This window comes from Gallinula chloropus (assembly GCF_964237585.1).
Source record: "Gallinula chloropus genome assembly, chromosome: 15".
NCBI lineage: Eukaryota > Metazoa > Chordata > Aves > Gruiformes > Rallidae > Gallinula > Gallinula chloropus.
This window is the reverse complement of record NC_140100.1, coordinates 14,792,738-14,816,354: the sequence shown is the minus strand read 5'-3', so window position 1 is coordinate 14,816,354 and position 23,617 is coordinate 14,792,738. Positions and strand designations below refer to the sequence as shown.

Here is a 23,617-nt window from a genome sequence, read left to right as displayed (position 1 = left end):
ACCCACAGCCCCAGAGATGTGCACAAACAAGAATGAACAAGACATCAGAGGAGTTATCAGCAGCACATCCCAGGTGAAGCTCTCTCCTGTCTCCAGGAGAGTCTCAGGGAAAGAGTGTGATGGATTTTCCCAGTTAGCAAAGCACAAGTCAACAACCACACAGAGCAAAAAGCCAAGAGCAAGAGCTTGAATAAATGGGGCCAAGTCTCCCAAAGGCTGGGATGTTGCCCAGGCCTGGGCACAGTCAGGAGGCTGATCTATAACTTCCCACTCTGAGTGTCTAAGAGTAGAGGAATGTTTCTCCAAAGTTCTCCTATTTGGAAACAAAAGGAAAAATAAGAGTATTTCATTCAGCTTATGGAGCCTTTATCCTGGAGAGACCCTGTCACACTACTGTAAAACAGTAGGGAAACTCTCCAGCTCTCCTAACTAACAGCAGTTTTTCAGAGGCCCACATGGTATTTCTGCTCTTCAGAATGGAGATGCTGTTCTGGAGTGGAGCCCAAGGGGGAACCCACAATCCAACACTCCAGCCCCTGTTTTAAGGAACATATTTTACAATCCAATTGAGCTGCTCTAGTTTCAAGTCTGCATCAAGCATGTAGGTAGGAGCCACCCTATTTCTGGAACTGACTGGAGGGCACTGCAGACTGGAAGATCTCAGCTGGGAAAGCCAATGTCATTAACCAAATCTGACAGACCTCAGGAAGAACAAGCTCTCACACTAACATCAGGGCAGATCTAGAGCTGGAGTTGCCTTGTCCTCTATAAGCCCACCTTCTTGGTCCTTCTCTAGAAACTAATATCACAGAATCACAAGCTCCCTCAGCTGCTCCTCATGGGATTTGTCCTCCAGCCCCTTCCCCAGCCTGGTTGCCCTTCTCTGGACTCACTCCAGGACCTCAATGTCCTTCTTATGGTGAGGAGCCCAGAACTGGACCCAGCACTCGAGGTGCAGCCTCACCAGTGCCCAGTCCAGGGGCACAATCCCCTCCCCAGACCTACTGGCCACACTATTTCTGACACAAGCCAGGATGCCACTGGCTTTCCTGGCCGCCTGGGCACACTGCTGGCTCATATTCAGCCTGCAGCCACCCAACACCCCCAGGTCCCTCTCTGCCTGACAGCTCTCCAGCCAGTCTCCCCCAGCCTGTAGTGCTGCAGGGGGTTGTTCTGTCCCATGTGCAGCACTCTGCACTTGGCCTTGTTAAACCTCATCCCACTGGTCTCAGCCCATGGGTCCAGCCTGTTCAGGTCCCTCTGAAGAGGGAATATAGTCCATAATAAAACTTTACTGTCATTCACTCCCTCTCTCTCTCATGAAATAAGAGCAGCAGGAAGCAAGATGCCATGCAGCACCTCCTGGCATGTTACACAGATCCCATCCTTTTGAGTCCTGATGTGTTCCTCTTCAGAGCTCTTTACTATGGCATGAGAGATTTTTATGGCCTAAAGGAAAAGCAAGTGTGGCCCATCAAAGCACAGAGCAGCACTTACCTGGGCTCCTCTGGAGTAAGATCTGAAAATGGTGCAAAATCTTCCTTGCCCTGATGTGTCCCTGCAACAAAGAAAAGTTACAGCCATGAACCCTGGAGAATCAAGGACCACACTGGGCACCTCCTGTCAGACCTCAAAACAGAAATCAAAATCTTTATTTATTAGATCTATCAGATCTTTAGAAGATGCACAGTACCCAAACTGCTCTGCACAGTGTTTTTTGGGAAGGATGGGTGGGTGCATCACACCTTTGGTTGGTCAGCTACACCCCAGAGGTCCCCACTGTCACACAGAGAAGGTACAAACTAAAAGCACCTAACTCATGATGTATGAGGATTGCCATCCCCTAGCAGATCCAGATGAAACCCACAACAGGGGCAGGGTACCTACCCTTCCTCTTTCATTTACAGGATCCCTCTGTCAGCTTCTCAGCAGGCTAAGCCTCAGACAACACTGGGCCAGAAGGGCTCCAGATCTGCCCTTGCTGCTGGCAGACAAGGCAGGGGTCAGCACTCCCATGTCACTGTGCTTCCCACAGAGAAGGTACAAACTAAAAGCACCTAACTCATGATGTATGAGGATTAAAATTGTTTTATTCCCTTAGGCAAAGGGTCTTCTCTCTAGTTCCCTACAGTCCATGGGAGTTCTGGCATGGAGAACAGCTGACCTACCATAAAGTGAGCACAACCACTCAAAATAGGAGAAATTCTCTTGCACTGTCTAGTTTTGGTTATTTTTCCAAACAGGTTTTGACCAAAGCTGAAAGTCCTGGTTGATCATCCCCTACAGAGTGCTCAGGGACAGGACTAGGAAGCAGCATTGCCAGCCCACTGTGACAATAAGGGGCTATTCACTGTTGTTTGTCCTGATGTCAACCCTTGATGTGGTAGAAATAACTTTGACTACATTGCCAGCACCTCTCAGTGCCTGGGGAGCATCTGGGGCAGTAAGGCAGAGCCCAGCACACCCATTTAACCAGCATATGCACTGAAATGTGTCAGGGTAATCAGGGATGCATTATGATGTTTGGCATATCCGGTCATTGGGCCAGGATAAAAGACTCATTAATGACCACTGAGCAGCCTGATGAATCCCTCAGCCCCAGATTTGCACCAGCTATATGAATAAGGCACTGGTCTCAAGTTCAGGACAGTCATTCTTCCAGATCTAAAGCTTTCAAGGCTCATATTATTGGTGCTGGAAATCAATCTAACAGCCTGTGCTTACATCTCCTCCTCCCTGACAATCAGGGAAGCAATGGTAAGAGATTACACTGAAGCACTTTAAACCCACCCCACCAGCTTGTGAGGTTCTGTGCTGGTTCCCAGCTCAAGAACTGCACTACAAAAAGCAGAGGGAAGCAGGTTACTGCACACCTGGGGCTGCAATGTTAAAATAGACATCTTACAAGAGCAACAGAACTGAAGTGGCACACAGAAGCACACAAGCCAGGAGAGATAAATTAGCTGCTTCTCTTTTCTTTTGTAAGAAAAATGAGGACATTCAGCCTGAGAGAGCAGGGGTGTAATTAAAGCATGAAACTACTCTGCTAGAGCCAGTGAGAGAGGCTGAGAACACTGTGTTCATTCCTACTTACCAACTCACACAGATCACTAACACTCCTGTTACCTGATACAAGTGTTGGTAAAGGGGGTCTTTAACTCTGGTTTAGGGCTGGTGCCATCCCCTAGCAGATCGAGATGAAACCCACAACAGGGGCAGTACCTACCCTTCCTCTTTCATCTACAGGATCCCTCTGTCAGCTTCTCAGCAGGTTAAGCCTCAGACAACACTGGGCCAGAAGGGCTCCAGATCTGCCCTTGCTGCTGGCAGACAAGGCAGGGGTCAGCACTGCCATGCAGCATTCTCCCATCTCCACCCCAGTGTCAGATCACTCTGCTAAGTCCTGCTCTCCAGAACCTGGCAGTACTCTGACACTGTGAGGTCTACTCACTGCTTTTGCTTTAATTTTTTACTCATGTCATTGAGCAATACCCAGCTTTACCTATCTTTCCCCCTCCTTTTTTCCTATTCTCTTGTCTATATTTCTCATCCTGGGCTTTCAGGAAAATCCAGTACTGCTTCCAAAATCACAGAATCACCAGGCTGGAAAAGACCTCTGAAGATCAACAAGTCCAACCATTCCCACCCTATGCTAAACCAGTAGTACTGTTCCCTCAGTGCTTGAGAGCTGTATGGGTACATGGTCTGGTATCACAGAATCCCAGACTGGTCTGGGTTGGAAGGGACCCCAAGGATCACAGAGCTCCAACCCCCCCTGCCACAGTCAGGGCCACCAACCTCCAGGCCTGGAGCTACACAAGGTTGCCCAGGACCCCATCCAGGCTGGCCCTGAACACCCCCAGGGATGAGGTCCTTCCATTCCTGGGAAGGACAGCACACTCTCTGTGCTTCTCCATCAACAGGAAGAGGTCTGGTTGGCTGGAGCAACTCTCTGAAGAGCTGAGCCAGGGGATGCCACACACCTGGGGATGCCCCAAGCTCCCTGCAGCTCCGTGGGGCACCCCACCAGCAAAACCTCAGTCCCTGATGGCTGGTTCCACACTTGCAGGGAAGGCAGCTCAGAAACACTCACCAGAGCTCCAGCTTGACCCTTCTGCCGTCCAACAAGATAGTAGTGGTCTTGTAGTCAATTCCTGAAAGGAAACCAAGAACATGCTGAGCATGAGCAGATCTTCAGAGACAGAAATAAAGGTGCTCTGCTTGCCCAGATCTATCACTGTATGTTTACAGAAAGTGAGTTTCCTCCCCCTTGCCTGTGTGGAGGGCTACAGAGACTTGATAGAAACAGACCACTGCTTCAAGGCAAAGATGACTCTCCTGGCACTCCCTGAAAGTGCAGTTAACCCCTGGATTACTTCTTGCTGCTCTGTCATTGCATAAAACCAGTTGAGACCCCAGCTATATGAGGTTCACTGGTCTGTAGTGTTATCCTGAGTGGCAGCATTAAGTTACAGCCTTTTGAGTGGTGAGTCAGAGAGGTGAACAATGTAGAAGCATCTCTAAGTCAGTCCACAGGCCTACCAACTCTCAAATCCCACTGCTGCTACATTCAAAGGACATTGTGGGAGGTGGCTGACACTGAAAACATGTCCTGAGATTGCTATTCCTTCTTCTGAGCAGCTCTCAGGTGTGTATCACACAGGGCCAGGTAAGGCAGAAAGCAATTCCTTTTATCAAGAGCTGAGAAGGCAGCATGGACAACAGCTTTTCATAGAGCCATCATAATGGAGCAGCAGCAGCCCCCCCCAAACACTACACCAGGCTCCACTGAGAAGCAACTTGCTCACACAAGGGGTGCCCAGCATCTTCAGACACACAAGGAGTTTGTTAGAACCTGGGGGACTGTCTCACTTGGGAGCAACTCGTCCCAGTGGAGCTGAGCACAGGGCTCCTGGGGCCCCAGGCACAGGAGGGAATCACAGGGGCACCACCACACCTCCTGCCTCCTTCCCTGCAGCCTGGGCTCAGGAACAGCCGAGGACCATCAGGTGCCCAGGAAAAGCAACTTCTCCACAAGCACCAGTCAATCAGCTTCAAGTGTATGGAGGCTGCTTAAACAAAGCACCATGTCCTGCTACTGCACACCCACTACAGCATAAACTAATTAATAATCATCTTTAATAAAGCACAGGCGCTTCACTCTGATTAGATCAACTTCATATCTTCCTCCTGCTAACAGATACCCAGCTCTGAATCTGTATTAACCCCCCACTGTTGTGTCCAACCTGTACTTCCCTTTTCCTGCAAGGAGATTCCTGCCCCCGTAACCAAAACAGACAAGTTTGTCAATAAAGCAAATGGATTTCTCTGAGTCATCAGCAGGAGCTCCCTGTTAGTGAAAAACAAATTAGATTTCAGCCTTCACAGGGTGCTATAAAAAGCAATAAAGATAATTATCTTAAATTCCAACTATTTCCAGGGCTTTATCAGAGAAAATAGACAGTTTACATTTTATCTTCCTCCAGAGACAAGTGAATGATCTGTATTTATTTTCAGGCAGATATAAATCTCCTTGGTCCCCAGGGATGGAGAGCAGCAGTGGGAGCAAGGCTGCTCCACAACCAGGAGGCAGCATCCAGACATCTTCCCCCACCCAGTTCCTGGACCAGGATCATCCCCTGGCAGAGGCTGGTGGGACATTAGGGAAGGGGCTAATTTAGTCCAATGCTTTAAGATGCAAAATCCACAGAGGCTCTGCCCCACACAGAACCCCCCGTTTGTCATTAGGCACAAGAGCTCCCAGCAAGTGCTAAGTGCTCAGCATCCTCCATGCCAGCAGCCCAGGCATGGAGTGGTTGCACACAAGCACCAGGAGGGGGAATGATGACACCATTTTCAGGGCACAGAGGCCACACACTTCCAAAAAGGCCACTATCAGCTCTTCCAAAATCACTCCACTATCAGCTTTTAGAAGTGAAAGAGGTTCAGGTGGACTGGAAAGAGAATAAAATTCATCAGTGGAAATGCCAAACACACAAACCCAGAAATACCTTAATTGGGCTCCAAGCTCATGAACTGCCCAGCCTACACCCCCAACACAGGGAATCCAGGTTCCCTGTCACAAACATACATGTCTCAGTCATCACAGCACTGCTTTAAATACCCTTTTCCTCCATGAAACTACACCACCTACTTCAAAACAGAGCAATGCCAGCCTTGGCAGAACAATACAGCCATGACCAGAACTGGTAACCAGCAGAAATCAGCACTGGAGAACTCCCTGACTCCCTGATGCAACTGCTCCTCGCCCCAAAGGTGCTCAGAGAACATGAGCAGGCAAAGTACATCATAGAATCACTGAATCCCAGACTGGTCTGGGTTGGAAGGGACCCCATGGATCACAGAGCTCCAACCCCCCTGCCACAGGCAGGGACACCAACCTCCAGGCCTGGAGCTACACAAGGTTGCCCAGGGCCCCATCCAACCTGGCCTTGAACACCCACCCCCTCTCTGGGCAGCCTGTTCCAGCCCCTCACCACTCTCTCTGCAAAGAACTTCCCCCTAATATCTAATCTAAACCTTCCCTCCTTCAGCTTCACTCCATCCCCCTTGTCCTGCCAGTCTCTGCCCTTTCAACAAGCTGATTCCCTCCATCTTTGTGGCTCCTCTGACCCCTCTCCAACAGCCCCATATCTTTCTTGTGCTGGGGGCCCCTGAGGGCAGAGCAGAGAGGGACAATCCCCTCCCTGTCCCTGCTGCCACCCCTCTGCTGATGGAGCCCAGGATCCCATCACCCTTCCGAGCTGCCAGAGCCACTGCTGGCTCCTGGGAAGCTTCTCATGCACCATGACACCCTTCAGATGTCCTTGACATCCTTTGCAGTGATGTCTATGGTTGGAAGAGTAGGTATGCAAGGTGGAGGGAAGGAAGCACAAGTGGGTGGTTGTATTTTCCCCTGCAGATATTCCTTCCCAGGGGACAGGCAGGGATGGCAGCCTGTCACTTCTCCAGGCACCTGTTGCCCACCACATCTGCCATCAAACGCCAAACACAGAACCACAGAGAAAGGAAAGCAGCAAATCTCTCTTGTCCAGCTTCCAGACAGCTGTCAGTCAACTGGTTTCACTGCCTGGCCTCAGGGAAGGCTGCATCTTCAGGCAGAACTTCTCCCCATGCCATCAGAGTGCAGGAGGTGGAGGGTAAAGCCTCGCTGAGCTGTGTCTCTGCAGTCCTGCTATGAACTCACATAGGCAAGAGCTAAAAGCAAAGCTGTTCTGACTTAATTCCAGCCATTCAAGCAGTACCTGGGAACAGGGGCTGGAGGGAAGTGATGCACTTTTTAACTTGCCTACAACCAAACTGGGCCTAGGGACTAAATTTACAAAAGGTTTTTGAGCAAACTGCCTACAAGCTCCCTGATAAGGACAAAACACATTTTGGAGACCTTTCTGCTTGTCTCCCCTATAACCCAGACAGCTCAGAGGGACTCCCTGTAAAGCCTCCATGCAGTATCTTTGTTTTTTATCTTTTGGGGTTTTTTTTTTAGCTGGTTAGCAGTCAGAGCAGGCCAGAGCTCTGCTGTAGCTGTGCAGGGCAGCTGTGACTCTCTGGTGCAGGAAAACTCCATCACAGATGCTGTTCAAACTGTAGGACTTGGCACAGTGGGTAACACCAGTACCAGCCACCTCGCAGCGTGCACCCTCCCGCTGCAGCACCAGCAACACACAGCAGTTTCCAGGGCAGTAGCCCAATACATATTCCCCTCACTTAAGAGCTGAAAATGAAGCCAGCTCACTTTCCTAGGCCTAGCCTACAGCTCAAGCTCAGCCTTCTCCCCCTCCTTGTCCCAGGGACCCAGGCACAGAGGTCACAGCCCCGTCGGCTGGATGCCACCAGCGCAGAGAAGCTGCTGCAGCGCTGTGCTGCTCCGCTGCCTCTTCAGGCAGCAAACACGCCAGGAAGTCAGGGGAAGGTTTTAAAATCTCATTTCTGTAGTGGAGAGGGTTTCCCCCCCCTGAGCATCACCTCTGCTCGCAGCCAAGGCACAGCTCATCCCGAGACTTGACATTCACTCTGCACCAGAACGTGCTTTGATCCCCCAGAAGGGACGTGCCGCCGCCAACCCCACGCGATGCTGCTGCGGTGATGCTCCTGCAGCACAGGCAGCACCAGCAAACCAGCCCACTCCCTGCCAGCAGCTGCCTCTGCAACCCTGCCCTGCCCTCGGGGCACGTAGCATCAGAGGAAAAGAAAACAGTCTTGTTTAAAGCTTATTTTACATCAACCCATCTTGACCAATATCTAGCGTGATGCAACAAACCCAGCGAGGCTCAGAGAACAAGTCTGGGCTGCTCTCTCTGCTTTGCATTCAGGCCGACTCCTCTGCTGTTTCTCCAGTCCTGCTTTAGACTCCTACTTATGCTGACGCCACCTCAACCCCACTTTGCACCAGCAGCCAGCAGACCTGGCACGGGGCACTGGGCAGAGCGATCGGCTGTCACCAAGCCTGATGTCAGACACCCGACTCCCCTCGGCAGAGCCGGGTTTCGCGCTCCCAGGCAACGCTCCAGGGAATTCCAAACCTTCCTTTCTTTTGCCAGTTGCTGTAAGGAAAAAACCTAAGAAAGCAAGCCGTTTTCCCATGGGAACAGGCAGGATGTGTTATAGGAAACTCTGGCCTCTTCCAAATTACTCATGCAGAGCGCGGCACCCTTTGCATCAATAGGACCTGAAAAACCCCACGCCCAACCTGAGCTTTCACCCAAAAGGTTACCCCTGATGTGAACAGGAAAAATAAAACTCCTCTGAGAGAAGTGACAATTTTCTTCCAGCCCTTAAGAGTACTTTGTAGCAGGGTGTCAGTCCCCCTTCCTCACGGGACTTCCCTCCACCAAGCCCTGAGCTGCATCAGCATGAGCTGAAAACACAATGGAGGAGGCAGCAAGCAAGCAGAGACCCAGAGCTGGAAGCTGTGCTGGAAGAGGTACAAGGAAAAGGGAGATATGTATTCCATGCTACTCTTGGGATCCTTCTTTAAAGAGATTAATAGCTCAGGAAAATAGCTTTAAATAGCTCAAGTGAACAAGGCTCTCTAAATATTTACTGCTGGAAGCACAACAGCTTCTTGGCTTTGTGTTGGGTTTTGTTTTAGTGAAAAGGGGACGATTTTGCAACTGCAGACTTTCAAGATGACTCTGCCCTAACGTGTGGGTGGCAGACCAGAAGGGTCATCTCCCCTTAAAAATATAGATTTGAGCAACACTTGACAGCAGTGAGAGCAGCACACACCTTTTTCCTCCTTCAGCTTCCCAAGGCCATCCTCACTTGGCGCTGGGGCGAGAGCGATTCCAGCTCTCTGGATGATCCTAAAGCCAGTGCCCACATTTCAGGTTACTGGTCCAAATCAACTGTCCTCCTCCAGATAGGCTCCAATGATCCAACTACCTGCTTCACATACAAGTATCAAGAAGTTGCAACTAGGAGGCGCCTGGTGACAGGGGGACAAAGGGACTCGCCCCATGTTAAAGCAAGCCATCAGCAGGTTTTCCTCAAAGGCTGGGATGCACCAACACCTCTGGTTTCCATCTGCAGTGGCTTTGAGAAGAGCATACTTGAGTCACAAATCTGGGGCAGAAGGCATTCTAGGTGATGCTCAAAAAATATCTCTTCCCAAGGGGATATGGGGGTGCAGAATGAAATCAACACACTCAAGTGAGACTGATTGGGTTTTAAGAGAAACTTGCTTTCCTGCCTAGAGGGACTTTACTTTAGGTCATTTCCACTTTGCATGAATCAGATTGGCCAAAGATGCCTTTGCCACCTCATTTCTTAAATGACTTGTTTTCTGCTTGTAGGATCTGGGAATCCACCCCCATCCCCCCTTTCTGTCACCACCCACAACAAACCCATTGCACGTTACTTGAATGTCATTACAAACACAGTCAGTGCCCCAGCCTACAGCTGTGTGCTGTGCAATGCCACTCCAGCTGACTGGGGGGGGTTTCAAGGATAAATTGGGTTTGGTTTGTTTACAATTCAAAAGAAGTCAACCCACCCATTTGCAAAATGATATTTGAGGTCAATAGGCAAAACTTGAGGTGTACAATGGTGGTGAGCCAAGGCCAATCCTTCATTCAATGCATTATAGAAATAAGAAAATAAGATAAAGTGAGTAGACTTCTGTTCCCTGTCTGACTAATGCTGCTTTTTGGCAGGCTGTTATTTTATCTGTAGACATAATTAAGCCAGAGTGGCTCCATCCCACAACTCTCCTAATAACGATGGCATCTGAGTCCTCAGAGGACTGATGGGCGAGATGTGGCCGGTGTGTTGGCACCTCTAGAGAAACACTCTGCTCTAGTGGAAAATTTTAACAATTGGCCCCCAGAAACACCCATGGTGCCACTGCTGCACCTCACCCAGCGAGCCCAGCGATGGGCTTTCACTGCTGCCTGTCATAAGTACAGCCAAAGCCACCACCCCACAACTGCCTAACTGAAACTGCTGGTTTTCCCCCCAAAATGCTCCCAGATGCTTCTGTTTTCACAGAATTCCAGGGGTTGGAAGGGACCTGGAGAGCCCATGGGGTCCAACCCCCTGCCAAAGCAGCTCCCCAGCTCATATTGCACAGGGCGGCGTCCAGACGGGGCTGGAATCTCTCCAGAGATGGAGACTCCACACCCCCTGGGCAGCCTGTCCCAGGGCTCCCTCACCCTCCCTGGGGAAAAGTTCTTCCCCATGTTGCTGTGGAACTTCCTGTGCTCCAACTTGCAGCCATTGCCCCTTGTCCTGTGCCCACAGACACTGAAAAGGGGCTGCCCATTTCCCCCTGTGTCCCATACTCAAGATACTGATAACCATTGATCAGATCCCCTCTATCACCAGCTCTGAGGCCACAAAATGGCCAGGAACTTCTTAAAAAGATTTTCTTAAAAATCTGCAGGTCTGATGTGACCTTGACCAGCAACTGCTGGGAGGAGAGGAGAGCACAGGGCTGGAATAAAATAAATAATAATAATTTAAAGAAGAGAATACTCCTCCAATACAGGATTTGCTGAGATGGCACTGTGATCCCAAGTAACCAGCTGTGAAGGGCTGGCTGTGCTGCATGGCATTCGAGGGGATCCTTGGGAGAAAGCAGTGAGCAGCTGGCAAATCAATAACTGCAAAATGCAAAGGCATGCCTTGATTCCAAACCAGGCAAACACCACCAAGGGCATGGGGCAAACCCTGCTTCTCCTGGAGCAGCCCTGTCAAGACCTCCCAGCCCTGTGAGGACCTCCCAGCCAGTACAGTGGCTGTTTCACACACACACTGCGGTGCATTTGTAACCTCTGTCCTGTAAATCCTTACTTACTACACAGGGAAAGATCAAAAGCTGCAACCTTCCAGCATGAGGCTGGTCTCCCAGCAGTGAAAAGGTTCATTTGAAAGTAGATAAACACCAAAAGATGCCTTAAGAATGGCTCAGTGGGATGTAAAGAATTTTCTTCCTCCCCTTCTGAAAGAAAAAGTTCAGAAGCTTTCTGGGAGTCTCACTGGGACAGCAAGGACTCCAAGGGCAGCAGCAAAGCAGAGACAGGGCAACTGAGTTCAAAACCTTTGTCACCAGTTCAGATGAAGCCATGGATGCCAGCAAGAACACCATAACCAGCTGTGAATTTCTGGGAAGGTGTAGAGGACACACAGGCACCCTGGCCCATCCTCAGCAGCCCCTTACCAGGCTGACACCTACTCATGGGCAGCCCGACCAGGACAGCACTGGGGGGGTATGGGCAAGGTGTCCTCTTCTCCAAGCCCATCCTGCAGGGCTGGCAGAGCCTGGGTGGGTATCACTTGGGCTCCCCAACCTGCCACAGAACTTTGGGGCACCTTTGGGGATGCACAGACAAGTTTTTTAATGACATAACTAGCAATGCTCTTACTTGTGTGCACAAGACATGAGCTGCTGAAAGGTGCCTCCCTCTGCCTCCTAAGGGCTGCTGCAAACCTTCCAGTAAGAGAGGAAAATCCAACCAATTAATCTGTGCAAAAACCAGTGCAGTGCCCATGGCTCTGCCTGTACAACAGCCTCAGTAACTGGAGCCTTCCTGGGCCCTGCCAAGTTCAGCCAAAAGCCATTAGTGCAGAAATTACGTTACCCCAAATGCCAGCAATAACCCAGCAGTGTCCAAAGGCAGCTGTTTGTTTTCCCAAGTCCACTAGAGTCACAAACATTAGCTAGACCCTTCTCAGCCATGACTCTTGCAGGCATCCTGGGAGGCTGCTGGCTCCTTTGGCAAACCAGAGCGACTGAGGCGACAGCAGCAGCTGGCAAACTGCCCCCAGCCAGGGATTTCATGGGGGCAGCAGCTCTGCCCCAGACCTGACAACAGGGAGCCCAAGGGGCTGGTGTGCCATGGTTTCCTCAAAAGCAAATGAGCCAGCAGGTCCTGTCCTCACCAACAAGGCAAAGAGAACAAATGAGGGAAGAGAAACGCTGGGAGGTCACAAAATTGAAGTGAAAAGGTGAGTGCTGTAGCTCCAGCTCTGCACTGGGGTAAGACAGCAGCTCTGGAATAAGAGCATCATCCCCACAGCCAGGCCTCAGCATGCAAAAACCCAGCCCCAAAACCAAGGCAAAACCACACAGATCACAAACAGCCCCCCATAACTAAACCACTCTTGCCTGTGGGGCTGAAAGGAAGAGTTTGGACAGCAAGGACACTGGCACAGGAGCTCACGACACTGCCTGAGCCAAGACCCTTCCTATCAGGCTGTTTCAGGGTGAAATAACTCCCCGACTCACAGGGTGTTACCCATCAGCAGCATTCCCACATCCTGCACCTAGACCTTTAAGAATGGTTTATGGCAGGATGGTCACTGAATGTCAATCAGCTGAGTCCAGCCACCAAGTTGCTCCAAGGAGCAGAACACAAGGACTGCAGGTGCTACGAGTGCAGATCAAAATGGGTTATTTTGGGGGTTTGAGATTTTTTTTTCATGCTTTCACCATCCTGTGAGTAGAAGGGCAGCCAAGGCTGAAGACTCCTGTCAGAATTCTTTGCTTGTGGGCAGGAGTCGATACAGAAAGACTTGTTGTTTCATTTCCAGTCAAACGAGGCAGATGGGTATGGAAATTACAGCTGGCCAGGAGCTGCCAGCTGCTGAACGCATCTTCAAAGCAAACAGGTTCTGCACTGCAGGGTGCAGCAACTGAACCCCCAAAACCACTCCTAGGAGAAGGCAGCTGCTGGGGCCAGCACCCAAGTAATGCCTGCACCAGAGACACGGGTACAGAGATCCTCTGGTGAAGTCATTTGGAACACAGGCACCAACATCTTTATGTAGAAGACTTTGTTACCTTCCACTGCAGCTCCTACTATTGACTCAGGGGAGTAGTTATTGTCTGTAAGGGGTAAAAAATCCTTCAAAAATATAAGAAAGCACTATGAGTACAAACAGTAGATGATGAAAAAAGTCTGAATTGACTTTTTTCTATTCAAATAGCAACAGATGAAGTCATCTGACTTTAAAAAGCATGCACAACAGCACAGGAACCACAGCAATTTAGCTGGCCTGCTCAGAGCTGTGAGCCACAGAACAATCCCTTCCACATTCGGGTCATGCTTTCCATCACCTTCTCTTTAGACAGACAATCAAGTCATCTCCATCAACAACAGGGGTCAACAACCCATATGCTCTACAGCAATGATGGATTCATCCCAGGTGTGTGTCTTTTGGTGTTGGCATTTATTGTGCTGCTCTTCTGTTTTCAGCAGGGTGATGAAAGTTCCTGAACAGCATCACAGAGCTGGAGCTGAGGGTCAGAAAGCTTGTGCTTTCACAACTGTCCTCCTGTCCTGCCTTGCAGCAGATCAGCCACCCTGGGAACAGGAGGAAGAGGTCATGGTTCTTCCCAGGCAAGCAGCAGACCAGTGCTGCCCCCAGTACTGGCTGGGGACTGGGGCAGAGGTAAGCCATCTGCTGCAGCCTTCCTCATCGCCTGCTCACACAGAAGGGGCAAAACCCAGTCCTGCTGCACGAGCCAACGGGAGGTAACGAGGAGCTTCCAATTATCTGACTCTGCAGCAGATGAGTTTGAGCCAAGGAGTTTGGCCCCCCACACACACAGCCAGGAGCCCACATCCCCGAGGAGCAAAGCTCAGCACACGAGCTCCTGCCAGCTCAAGGAAGCTGCTGCTGCACTCGGCAGCTCTGCACAACACATCCAACAAACTGCCAAGTACCTTGTACAGAGATGTACAGAGAGAACAAATGCCCTTCAATTATTTTAAGTTATCCAAATCTGTAGATTTTCTCCCCAAAATAGTACTCCATCTTTTACTTGTACCCACTGCATTTCAACTGAGAGCAATTTCCATTCAGGCTTGGAAGCCTTTCACCAACAGGCCCCTCGCATCAGTTTGTTCCCAGCATCTTAATGTACAGATGAGGGCTTGTAGGTGGGGATCTCTGCTCTGCCCTGGTCAGGCCCCACCTGGAGTCTTGTGTCCAGTTCTGGGCTCCCTGGGATAAAAAAGAGGAAAGGCTGAGTGAGCTGGGGCTGTTCAGCCTGGAGAAAAGAAGACTAAGGGGGGACCTTGTTAATGTTTATCAATATCTGAAGGATGGGATGCAGGGGGAAATGGGCAGCCCCTTTTCAGTGTCTGTGGGGACAGGACAAGGGGCAATGGCTGCAAGTTGGAGCATAGGAAGTTCCACACCAACATGGGGAAGAACTTTTCCCCAGTGAGGGTGAGGGAGCCCTGGGACAGGCTGCCCAGGGGGTGTGGAGTCTCCATCTCTGGAGAGATTCCAGACCCGTCTGGACGCCGCCCTGTGCAATATGAGCTGGGGAGCTGCTTTGGCAGGGGGTTGGACCCCATGGGCTCTCCAGGTCCCTTCCAACCCCTGGCATTCTGTTATTCTATAATCTCAGACAAATAATTGCTCGTTTGGTTTTGTAACCAGCCAAAAGCAAAACACTTATTCAGAGACTCAGATTTGCAGAGGATTTCACTTGTCCACTGCCTGCTCCACCACCCAGCAGCGTGTCGATAGCTACGTGGTCCTCACACAGAGGAAATCTGTTCCAGGCTCATTTAAGAATGACAACTGCATCTGAAAATGGCATTTGAAGCCAGAAGGAAATATGTTCCTAAAGCTTGAACAATTTCAGCAGACACCCGGGAAGCCACAGCCACAGCCAAAGGTCAGTCCAGAACTGGGGATGTTAAGTGGGTTTGTGCTTTAGAAGAAAATCAAGAATGATTTTATGCACAGAAGCAACAACAAACAAAAGAGTTTCTTCATGCTTTGCAGTTCAGATCTCCATAAAAACTGTCCAGCTGCACACAGAAACAAAGGCAGCCTATGAGGAGAAGCAGAGGACACCATAACAATCTTCATTGTTGCTGGATTACGATGCACACACCAAGATAAGCTTGGAGACAAAAAACCAACAAACCAAAACCACAACCTTCGAAAGGGGAAAAAAAGAAAAAAGCCAAGTATTAGTCCAAAAGGCCTTCAACAGTAGGGTACTGGAGAGGTTCCCCTTCCACATTTACACCTTGGCATCGTGCACGTTAACACAAGGGCCCTGTACTGGGCACTGGTGAGGCTGCACCTCGAGTGCTGGGTCCAGTTCTGGGCTTCTCACCATAAGAAGGACACTGAGGTCCTGGAGCGAGTCCAGAGAAGGGCAACCAGGCTGGGGAAGGGGCTGGAGGGCAAATCCTCTGAGGAGCAGCTGAGGGAGCTGGGGGTGTTCAGCCTGGAGAAGAGGAGGCAGAGGGGAGACCTTCTCCCCACCTCCACTGCCCTGCCAGGAGGGTGCAGAGAGGTGGGCGATGGTCTCTTCAGCCAGGGGACAGGAGCTGGGACAAGGGGCAATGGGCTCAAGCTGTGCCAGGGCAGGGTCAGAGCAGATGGGAGGGAAAAGTTCTTCCCTGGCAGAGTTGTCAGGGCCTGGCCCAGGCTGCCCAGGGAGGGGCTGAGTCACCATCCCTGGGTGTGTGTAACAGACGGGGAGATGAGGTGCTCAGGGATCTGGTTTAGCTCAGGATGGGAATGGTTGGACTTGCTGATCTTAAAGGTCTTTTCCAAACTGGTGATTCTGTGAAGTGCTGCTCTGCAGCACCAGGCTTTGTGGCAGCCCCACCAGGCTGATCTGCCCAGCACCATGCATGAGACGCCAGGCTCAGGGATCCTGCACCTGGACCTGGACACACCCAGCAGCAGTTTTGGGTCAGGAGGACACGTACGGGGCCCTCCTGGCACCCAACCCCTCTGCCAGCTGCCACCTCTGAGCTCTGACACTGAAAGGGTCACGTTGCAACACCTCAGCAGAGGGAGACAGGACAGCGATGATGCAGCATCTCCACTCTGAGCTGTACACACAGACAGAAGGTTAGAGTGCTTCAGCTGGGTGTAGACAGGTTGAAAGTCACACGCCTGGTGAGCACATACATGCACTCACAGCTCCTGGAGCAGCTGTGGAGAGGCTGCTTACCATGAACTACACCAGCTCTTCAATTGGGTCTCATCTGACTGACCGGCAGCCCCAGGCCAGAAAGGGCCCGCTCCACGCCAGGCGCATCGGGGTGGCTGCTAGCATCAGCTTCACTTCTCAGTGCTAACAACAAGCTTACAACACACTGCTGTGTACACTCAGCCCCTCCTTGCCCTTCAAGGACAGGCAAGCACCACTCAACACACCTGTATGGAGAGCCACCGCGATGCAGCATGTTCAACAGCCCACAGTCTTGTTTTCCTCCACTTTCAGCCCAAACCAGAGGCTCCCAGGCCCTCTCCTTCTCTTGATCTACAGCTGGTGCAGGGCAAAGACCTCCCCCTGCCTACCCAGGCTGTAACTCCCAAGCATGACCTTTGCTTCCAGAAGAAAAACTGCGTTTCTCAGTTTTAAAAACAGGGAAAACATAACGTGAGCTTGAACCTTGTAACACAGGTGACACCCACACAAACATCAGCGTGGCTCAGCCTGAGAGGGCACTTCACAGCAAACAGACCTGATAGCAGGGCAAGCAGCACTGATAAGGCTCTTGTTAGGTAAGATCAACCCCAATTTCTTCTCCCTGTGCCACAGCACAGACCTGTGTGATGTTCCCTGAAGGGATTTTACCATCAGGTTATTTGAGCAGATTCCCAGCACAAGAACAGCTCTTGGGACAAGAAGAAATGATTTAAGATGAACTTAAGAGGTCAGGCAAAATAGCAGGGCAGGATTATTTGGGGTTTGAGGGTGTGCTTTTGTTTTCACCTCCTGAGGTCTCCTGTCCACTGGGCCTCCAGAGCCACGGGCAAAGTGGACCCCAGGTTGTTGCTGATAAAACTGGTAGAGAAGCAAAGAGAAAATGGGCAACTTCTGTGTTCCTGCCTGGAGGTTTGTGCAGAGAGCAATCATCTGCAAAGACAGGAAAGTGGTACACCAGAAACCCCAAGTGGGCCACAGAACTCAGAAGCCAGGCTGGAAAAGAATTAAAAATGGCATTTCTAACAAGGGTTTAAAAAAATAATACGAAATACGTCCTTTTTCTTTAAAAGGAAATTATTCCAGAGATGCACAGCACCATCTATTAAACTGCCAGCTAAACACCACCCTTTAGTGTCCCCTTCTGCCTGTCTCCTCCGCACAGTTTAACCAGCAAATATTTTGTTTGAAAGGCATGTGGATTTTTGTCCCAATTCAATGCCTGATATTGGACCAGCTGCAGTGCTGCACAGCTCATAAAGGCCATTAATCAGGGTGCCAAAGTTTTTAAATGATGTAAGGCTGCCTGGTTTCCCAACAGGGGGGATGGAAATGAGACAAAGAGGAGGTAGGAAAAGAGGAAGAAAATCTAAAGAGCTCTGGCTACGTAAAAAACTGCTCTGGGCAAAGAGAAGCCCTCTAGGAACAAACAACCCAGGCACTGATGTTGCAAGCTTATTATTCTTGCAAGCTTACTATTATTACAACTTTTGTAAACAGACCTCTTCAAGGGGTGGGGAGGACGGGGGGGGCCTAGCCCTGAGCCCCAATCATCTACACCCCAGGGAGATTTCTCTTTCAGGTGAGTCCCAGCTCAAAGCCAAGTGTTTAGCTTGAAGATTTTTACATCAGAGCTTCCTTCCTCCTCCCCTGCCTGCAATCAAGTAGAAACTGGTATGACATAATGCTTCTGTAAGGCTGCTTGTTTGGCGCCGAGCGTGGGCTGCCGGGGGAAGGTGAGGGGTAGAGGGAGAGAAAATGGAATGGTAAAAAGCCAGGTTATAAAACCTCCTCTCCCAAACCTCAGCTCACAGCATAGTTATTTTCCTGTGGAAGGGAAAGATGCTCTGCTCATCCAAGAGAGGGAGGGAAAACATGCCAGGGAACAGCTGGAAACAAAAGCTGAAGGAGACAGGGCGGAGGAGGAGGAGACATTTTCCATGGGCTTTTCCTATGCAGCTTAAATACTGAAACAACTGAACAAAAACCCCAGCCCCACGCAGCAGCAGAAGCAGGGAATGCCATCACTGGGTCTGGAGACAGCCAAACCCACCTGCTTTTAAAAAATAAAAGCTAGAGAGAAACTTTCAATCCCAGTTAACAGAAGAACATGCCACCCCTTTCAGATTGATACTGCTCAGTCCCCATCATCTCTGTGTACTTAAGGCTCCAAAACATATCAACAGCCATGTAAAAGCAAAGCTTTGAGATAGGGGATTACAGGTGGCAAGAACTGCCTGGCATAATCAAGAAGTTTGCAGAATAACTCCCCAGCTTCAGAAAACCACAACAAAACCAGGCCCTTCCTGAAACAACCCTCCTACGGTGCTGTGCATCCTTAATCCTCACTTGAGAGAGCACTGAAGATACAAAACCCTGCCAGGCACCCAGTCTGGGGGTTGGTTCTTTTGTTTTGATGGGTTGGTTGGTTTGCTTGCTGTGTTTTGGGGTTGGTTTTAAGTTTAAGCCACAGCTAGTTAGGCCCACATCAAACAGAGATGGAGGTTTAACACTGTGTTTGGAAACATTTTTCACACAAGGGGGGAGTAGCAAATGATGGAGAAACAAGAGATGCTGGAGTCACCTCTCAGCTGAAGCCTGCTCTGATAAGATCAGGTTTGCATCCCTAATGACAGGGAAGCCAACATCCCTGAAGGACACTGATGCAAGTGCTGGCAGACACAGGGAATTGCTGGAACCACCACGCTCTGCTCTGCAAGGCACTGGAAGAGATTTCTGGCAGCACAACCAGCACGGTCCAGCCGAAGCACTCCCCACAGACCAGCTCTGCAGCCACCACAGGGACGTGATGGCAAGGCTGCCCTTGAAATATTTTTGCCTCCATCTCCCCCTGCCCCTTCAGAGCACTGCAAGCTCAAAGTAAAACATTATTCCAATTAATACAGTCACATCAGAAAACAAACAGCAGCTTCCACTGGCGTGCAGCACGTGGGACAGCACTGGCCAGCCCAGCCAGATGCCTCGTGTCTAACGCCGACAAGGACCACGCTGCTCTGGCAGATGGGAGGAATGCACCCAGCAGCACGTGGCCAGGCGAGGAGGAGGAGGCAGCAACAAAGCAGCGCCAGGGTTGATGCTTCCCTCCCTGCTGATGCCAAAGGCAGCCCTGACACACTGCAGCAACGCCGGGATGAGCGCTCAGCTGCAATCCCAAGGCCGTACCCAGCACCTGTAGCTCTTGTGTCTACACCCAGGAGGTGCCAGCACACCAGTGTTGCTCCCCTGAGAATTTACAGAGCACACATACACCCAGTAATTGTTTCCTGTAAGCTCAAGAAGGGAGGGTCAGAGGCCATCACGTATTTACAGAGGTCCTGTCCTTACAGGAGCTGCAAGAGTTTGAAACAGAACTGCCTGGCCACACACTTCCTTAAGGCTTGGGAAAAGCGAACTAGCCAAGGCAGACGGTGCAGGACCTCCAGCCAAACACAGCAGCAAACAGAGGGGCTGTGGGTGAGAAACCAGGGATCCCCTCCCTGAGCAGTCTTGGAACTTTGGACAGGCAAAGAGCAGAGGCACAGAGATGCATCCCCTCAGTGTGGCAGTGAGGGACACAATGTCACATATCCCCTTTCCCCCCACCCCAGCTCACACGGGTTGTGGTGCAGATCTCCTGGTCAGCAAGTAACTAACTTGAAGACTGCTACGTAGCAAAACAGAGCAGGTCTATGGGTGGTGTTTTGGGGTGCACAGCTGGTGACTGAGGGCTCACAGGGCACTTTGGAGAGGGAGGTACAGTAAGGCAAGGAAAAAAAATTAAAAGGGAAAATGCTGCAGAGAAGACTTGAAAGGCACAGCTCAGGGACCTCCACATTTAGATAGCTGCACAGAAACAACCAGAGGGAAAAGACATTGAAAGGCACGAGGCAAATAAATAACCTGGTAATTAAACAGCAGTGGTGAGGTCCCTGGGCAACCAGCACTGGCTGGGAGGGTCCCACCACCTCCAGGGCTGAGCAGTGTCTCAGCCGCTCACTGTTCATGCTGCCTCTCCCTGGCTCCCAGCCACACTGCCCCACACCTTCTTCCTACCACTTCTGGGGCTCTGGATAGCAGGGGTGTCACAGCACCTACGGACGGTGCTCCCACAGAGGCGCTATGGCCCAGCTAAGGGATGGGGTCAAAAGAAGGCACGGGGGCTCACTGCACTGGGGCTAGTCACAGCATCCTCCCTGCAGCAGGGTGACACTTCCAGTTTAGCCTCCATGTGCTCCTCAAAAGGAGACCAGAGTGTGGACATAAGGCTTCCTTCTCATCACAGGCTGAGGACATGGGAAAAAAAATAAAAATAAACCTAAAAATCCATCCCCCTTCCAATCAAAGCCATCTGCTCAGAAACACACTCTACTCTTCTCCTAACACACGTCCCTCCTTTCCTGTGGGAACAGCAGCAGGTGAGGGGGAAGGCTGCCCCAGAAAAAGCCCTCCATCACGTGAGGACACAGCGCATCACAGTCACGTCTGCGTAGCGAGACCAGCCCTGGCCCTATTTCTGGAGCACATGAGGTGCCATCTCATACAGCAGCAATGGCACTCGCGCCCACCAAGCGCTCCCGGGCAAGGAGTCCTCCTCCCAGCTCACCAGGGTTGATGCAGCTGGAGCAGGGCAGGCTCCTCAAGCAAGCCAACAAACCAGCTAGGTGAGATCATTTCAGCACAAGCACATGAATAACTGGATACCCCAGAGCAGAGGTATGACACAGTGGTGACAAAGCTACGGATCCTTCGGGTGAGGAACAGCCTTGTCTCCCTTCTGCAGGACACACATGCTGTGCCCCTGCTTTCACAGGCAGCTCCACCACATCTCACTGTCCAAACACACCCGGCAACCACAGACATTCCTGTCCTGCTGCCAAACCTGGGCAAGGATGAGGATGGACCCCAAGGGGCAATTTAAGCATCAAAGTGACAAGTTACCTGCGTGGTTGACTCGTATCTGTGAGCGAGTCACGGTTTGGCGCTGAGTCGGCTGGCTCACAGCACAGGGCCTCCCACGTACCTCGGGAGGAGGAGAAGAGAGCATTTGGGGGAAAGGTAGGATTTTCAGTTCCTGTGTGAGGTCTTCTACCTGTGAATTGCAGTAGCCAGGCTCCAGGAATGGCACCTCCACCACTGCAGATTTGGGGAGGGAGGGTGAAAGCGGGGAGGAGGAGAACACCCAAAGCCCAGAAGAACATTCATGTTCTCCCAGAAGCCTAAGTTTCTGCCAGAACACTAGTAAGAAGCCTTAATTCAGAGCCCTCTGCATCTAGCCAAAAAAAAAGTACAAGTCCACCTCAGTGACAAACCCTCCTGGGACTGGGAGGTGACAATATCCAGCCATGGGACACAAAGAACACTCCCGGAGGTGGGTTCCTCTGCACAGGAACACTTGGCCTGATGCTCCTGGAGACCTATATACACTTGGTAACTTCAGCATGAGCCTTCTAAGAAACACACAGGTGAAGAGTGGACCTCAAATCCCCCCTAAAATGCTGGCTTTAAGGCACTGGTATGCAGTGCCCTCCCAGCTTGGGTGAAGCCATGGTCAGGGGCATCACTTGCACCTCTTCTTACCACCTGCAGGGACTGCTTAGACAGAGCAAGTTTGTTTCTAACAGGAATTCCAACAAAGGCCATTGCTAAGGTCTTGCTACACATGACAGGAACTGCAGTGTCTAATTCAAAACTTGCCTGATCCAACATGAGGTGCCAAGCTACACCACCGAGCTGGGAAGCGATGATTCAGCTCAGGGACCCTGAACAAGGGTGGACAAAAGCTTTGAGCAGGACACAGCTCATACATACTGCACCCAAGGCCTGCAAAGCAGAGGCTGCCCAATGCTTACAGCTCTCAGGAGATGCTAACAGCAAAAGGGCGTTCTCTTCTCTCAGTTCCAACACCCGCATGCCCACAGAGGAGAGAGGAATACCTCCAACCCTTTCCTAGGGGCCAAGTGTACAGCAAAAGAGCTGGAGCAAAAGTACAGAGAGCTTCATTTACAGAGCTTCGATTTCAAGGTCTGCCTCCCCAGAGCTGAAGGGACAATCCATTTCACACTGCATTTCAAAAAACCCTGTGTCAACACAGCTGTAATTGGCTGACACAGTAAATGCAGGAGACCCCACGAGAGAGAGAACACTGGCACCATGGCCTTATCTACCAGAGATGTGGGGTCTGAGCTCGGCATGAGGTGTCCCACTCAGAAAGCACACTCCATTTCACACTGATATGGCAAGTTCTGTGTTTGGGGCGGATCAAAAAAGTAGCAGATACAGGACTCTTCTTCAGATTGGGATGTGGGGTTGAGGAGGAGAGGAGGAAGAAGACGAAGACGACACACTTACCAGTAAAAGATCTACAAAAAGAGCTTCTATGTAATATTCTATCACTGCAGTTTTGGGAAAGCATCAGGCATGTGTCAAAAAGGAGGCCAGGCACTACTTGCTCACAAAATCTAAGCGCTGTCCCATCTGGGGATGGTCTCTGTCAGGGCAGAGTGAAACATGCTGGGGGAGAAGCGTGCCCTGACAGTACCCACACCCCGACTGTGCCAGAGACACAGGGAGCCTCACTGCCAAGGCTGTCAGGAATATCACTGTATCAAACTCACCCAGATTTCCAAGATACTCCCTCTGATTATCCAAAAGGCATGTAGCTTTGCAGAAGCAACAGAGACTCTCAGAGCATACATTACTGTGAAAAAAACACTGTGTGACCTAATTCTCTAATTAGGAATGGGTTCGACTGCCCACAGAAGATGAGGGAAGGTTTTGAAAATATTAGTTCAGGGAGATTTCTTTTCCTAGGGAGGAGAAAAAAAAAAAAAAGATGGTGGTATTGTCTTGCTATAAAACAGCAGGTAGAGAGACAAAGCTTTTATAGCAACAGCCAAAGTCACTGTTCTTTGGGTTTTACGTATACATCAAAGAACCAACCGCACACTCACTTCGCGATCTTACTACTCCTGCATCGCCTCCCCCAAAGCAGCAGTCAACACCACTGCTATCAGAATCACTGAATCACAGACTGGTCTGGGTTGGAAGGGAGCCCAAGGATCACAGAGCTCCAACCCCCCTGCCACAGGCAGGGACACCAACCTCCAGGCCTGGAGCTACACAAGGTTGCCCAGGGCCCCATCCAACCTGGTCTTGAACACCCCCAGGGACGGGGCACCCACC

General features: G+C 50.8%; 1 protein-coding gene across 2 annotated transcripts in view; it reads right to left on the bottom strand.

The window, feature by feature from the left end:
• The window catches only part of RAB40C (RAB40C, member RAS oncogene family), a gene marked incomplete at both ends in the record, with an annotated part of 37,816 nt that overhangs the window by 12,655 nt on the left and 1,544 nt on the right, over positions 1-23,617 (bottom strand). For both annotated transcript variants that reach the window (XM_084270815.1, XM_084270816.1), the window contains 2 exons: positions 1,498-1,558; positions 4,094-4,154. In XM_084270815.1, coding sequence (XP_084126941.1) covers positions 1,498-1,558; positions 4,094-4,154 — 122 coding nt within the window. The remainder of the gene's footprint in view (positions 1-1,497; positions 1,559-4,093; positions 4,155-23,617) is intronic.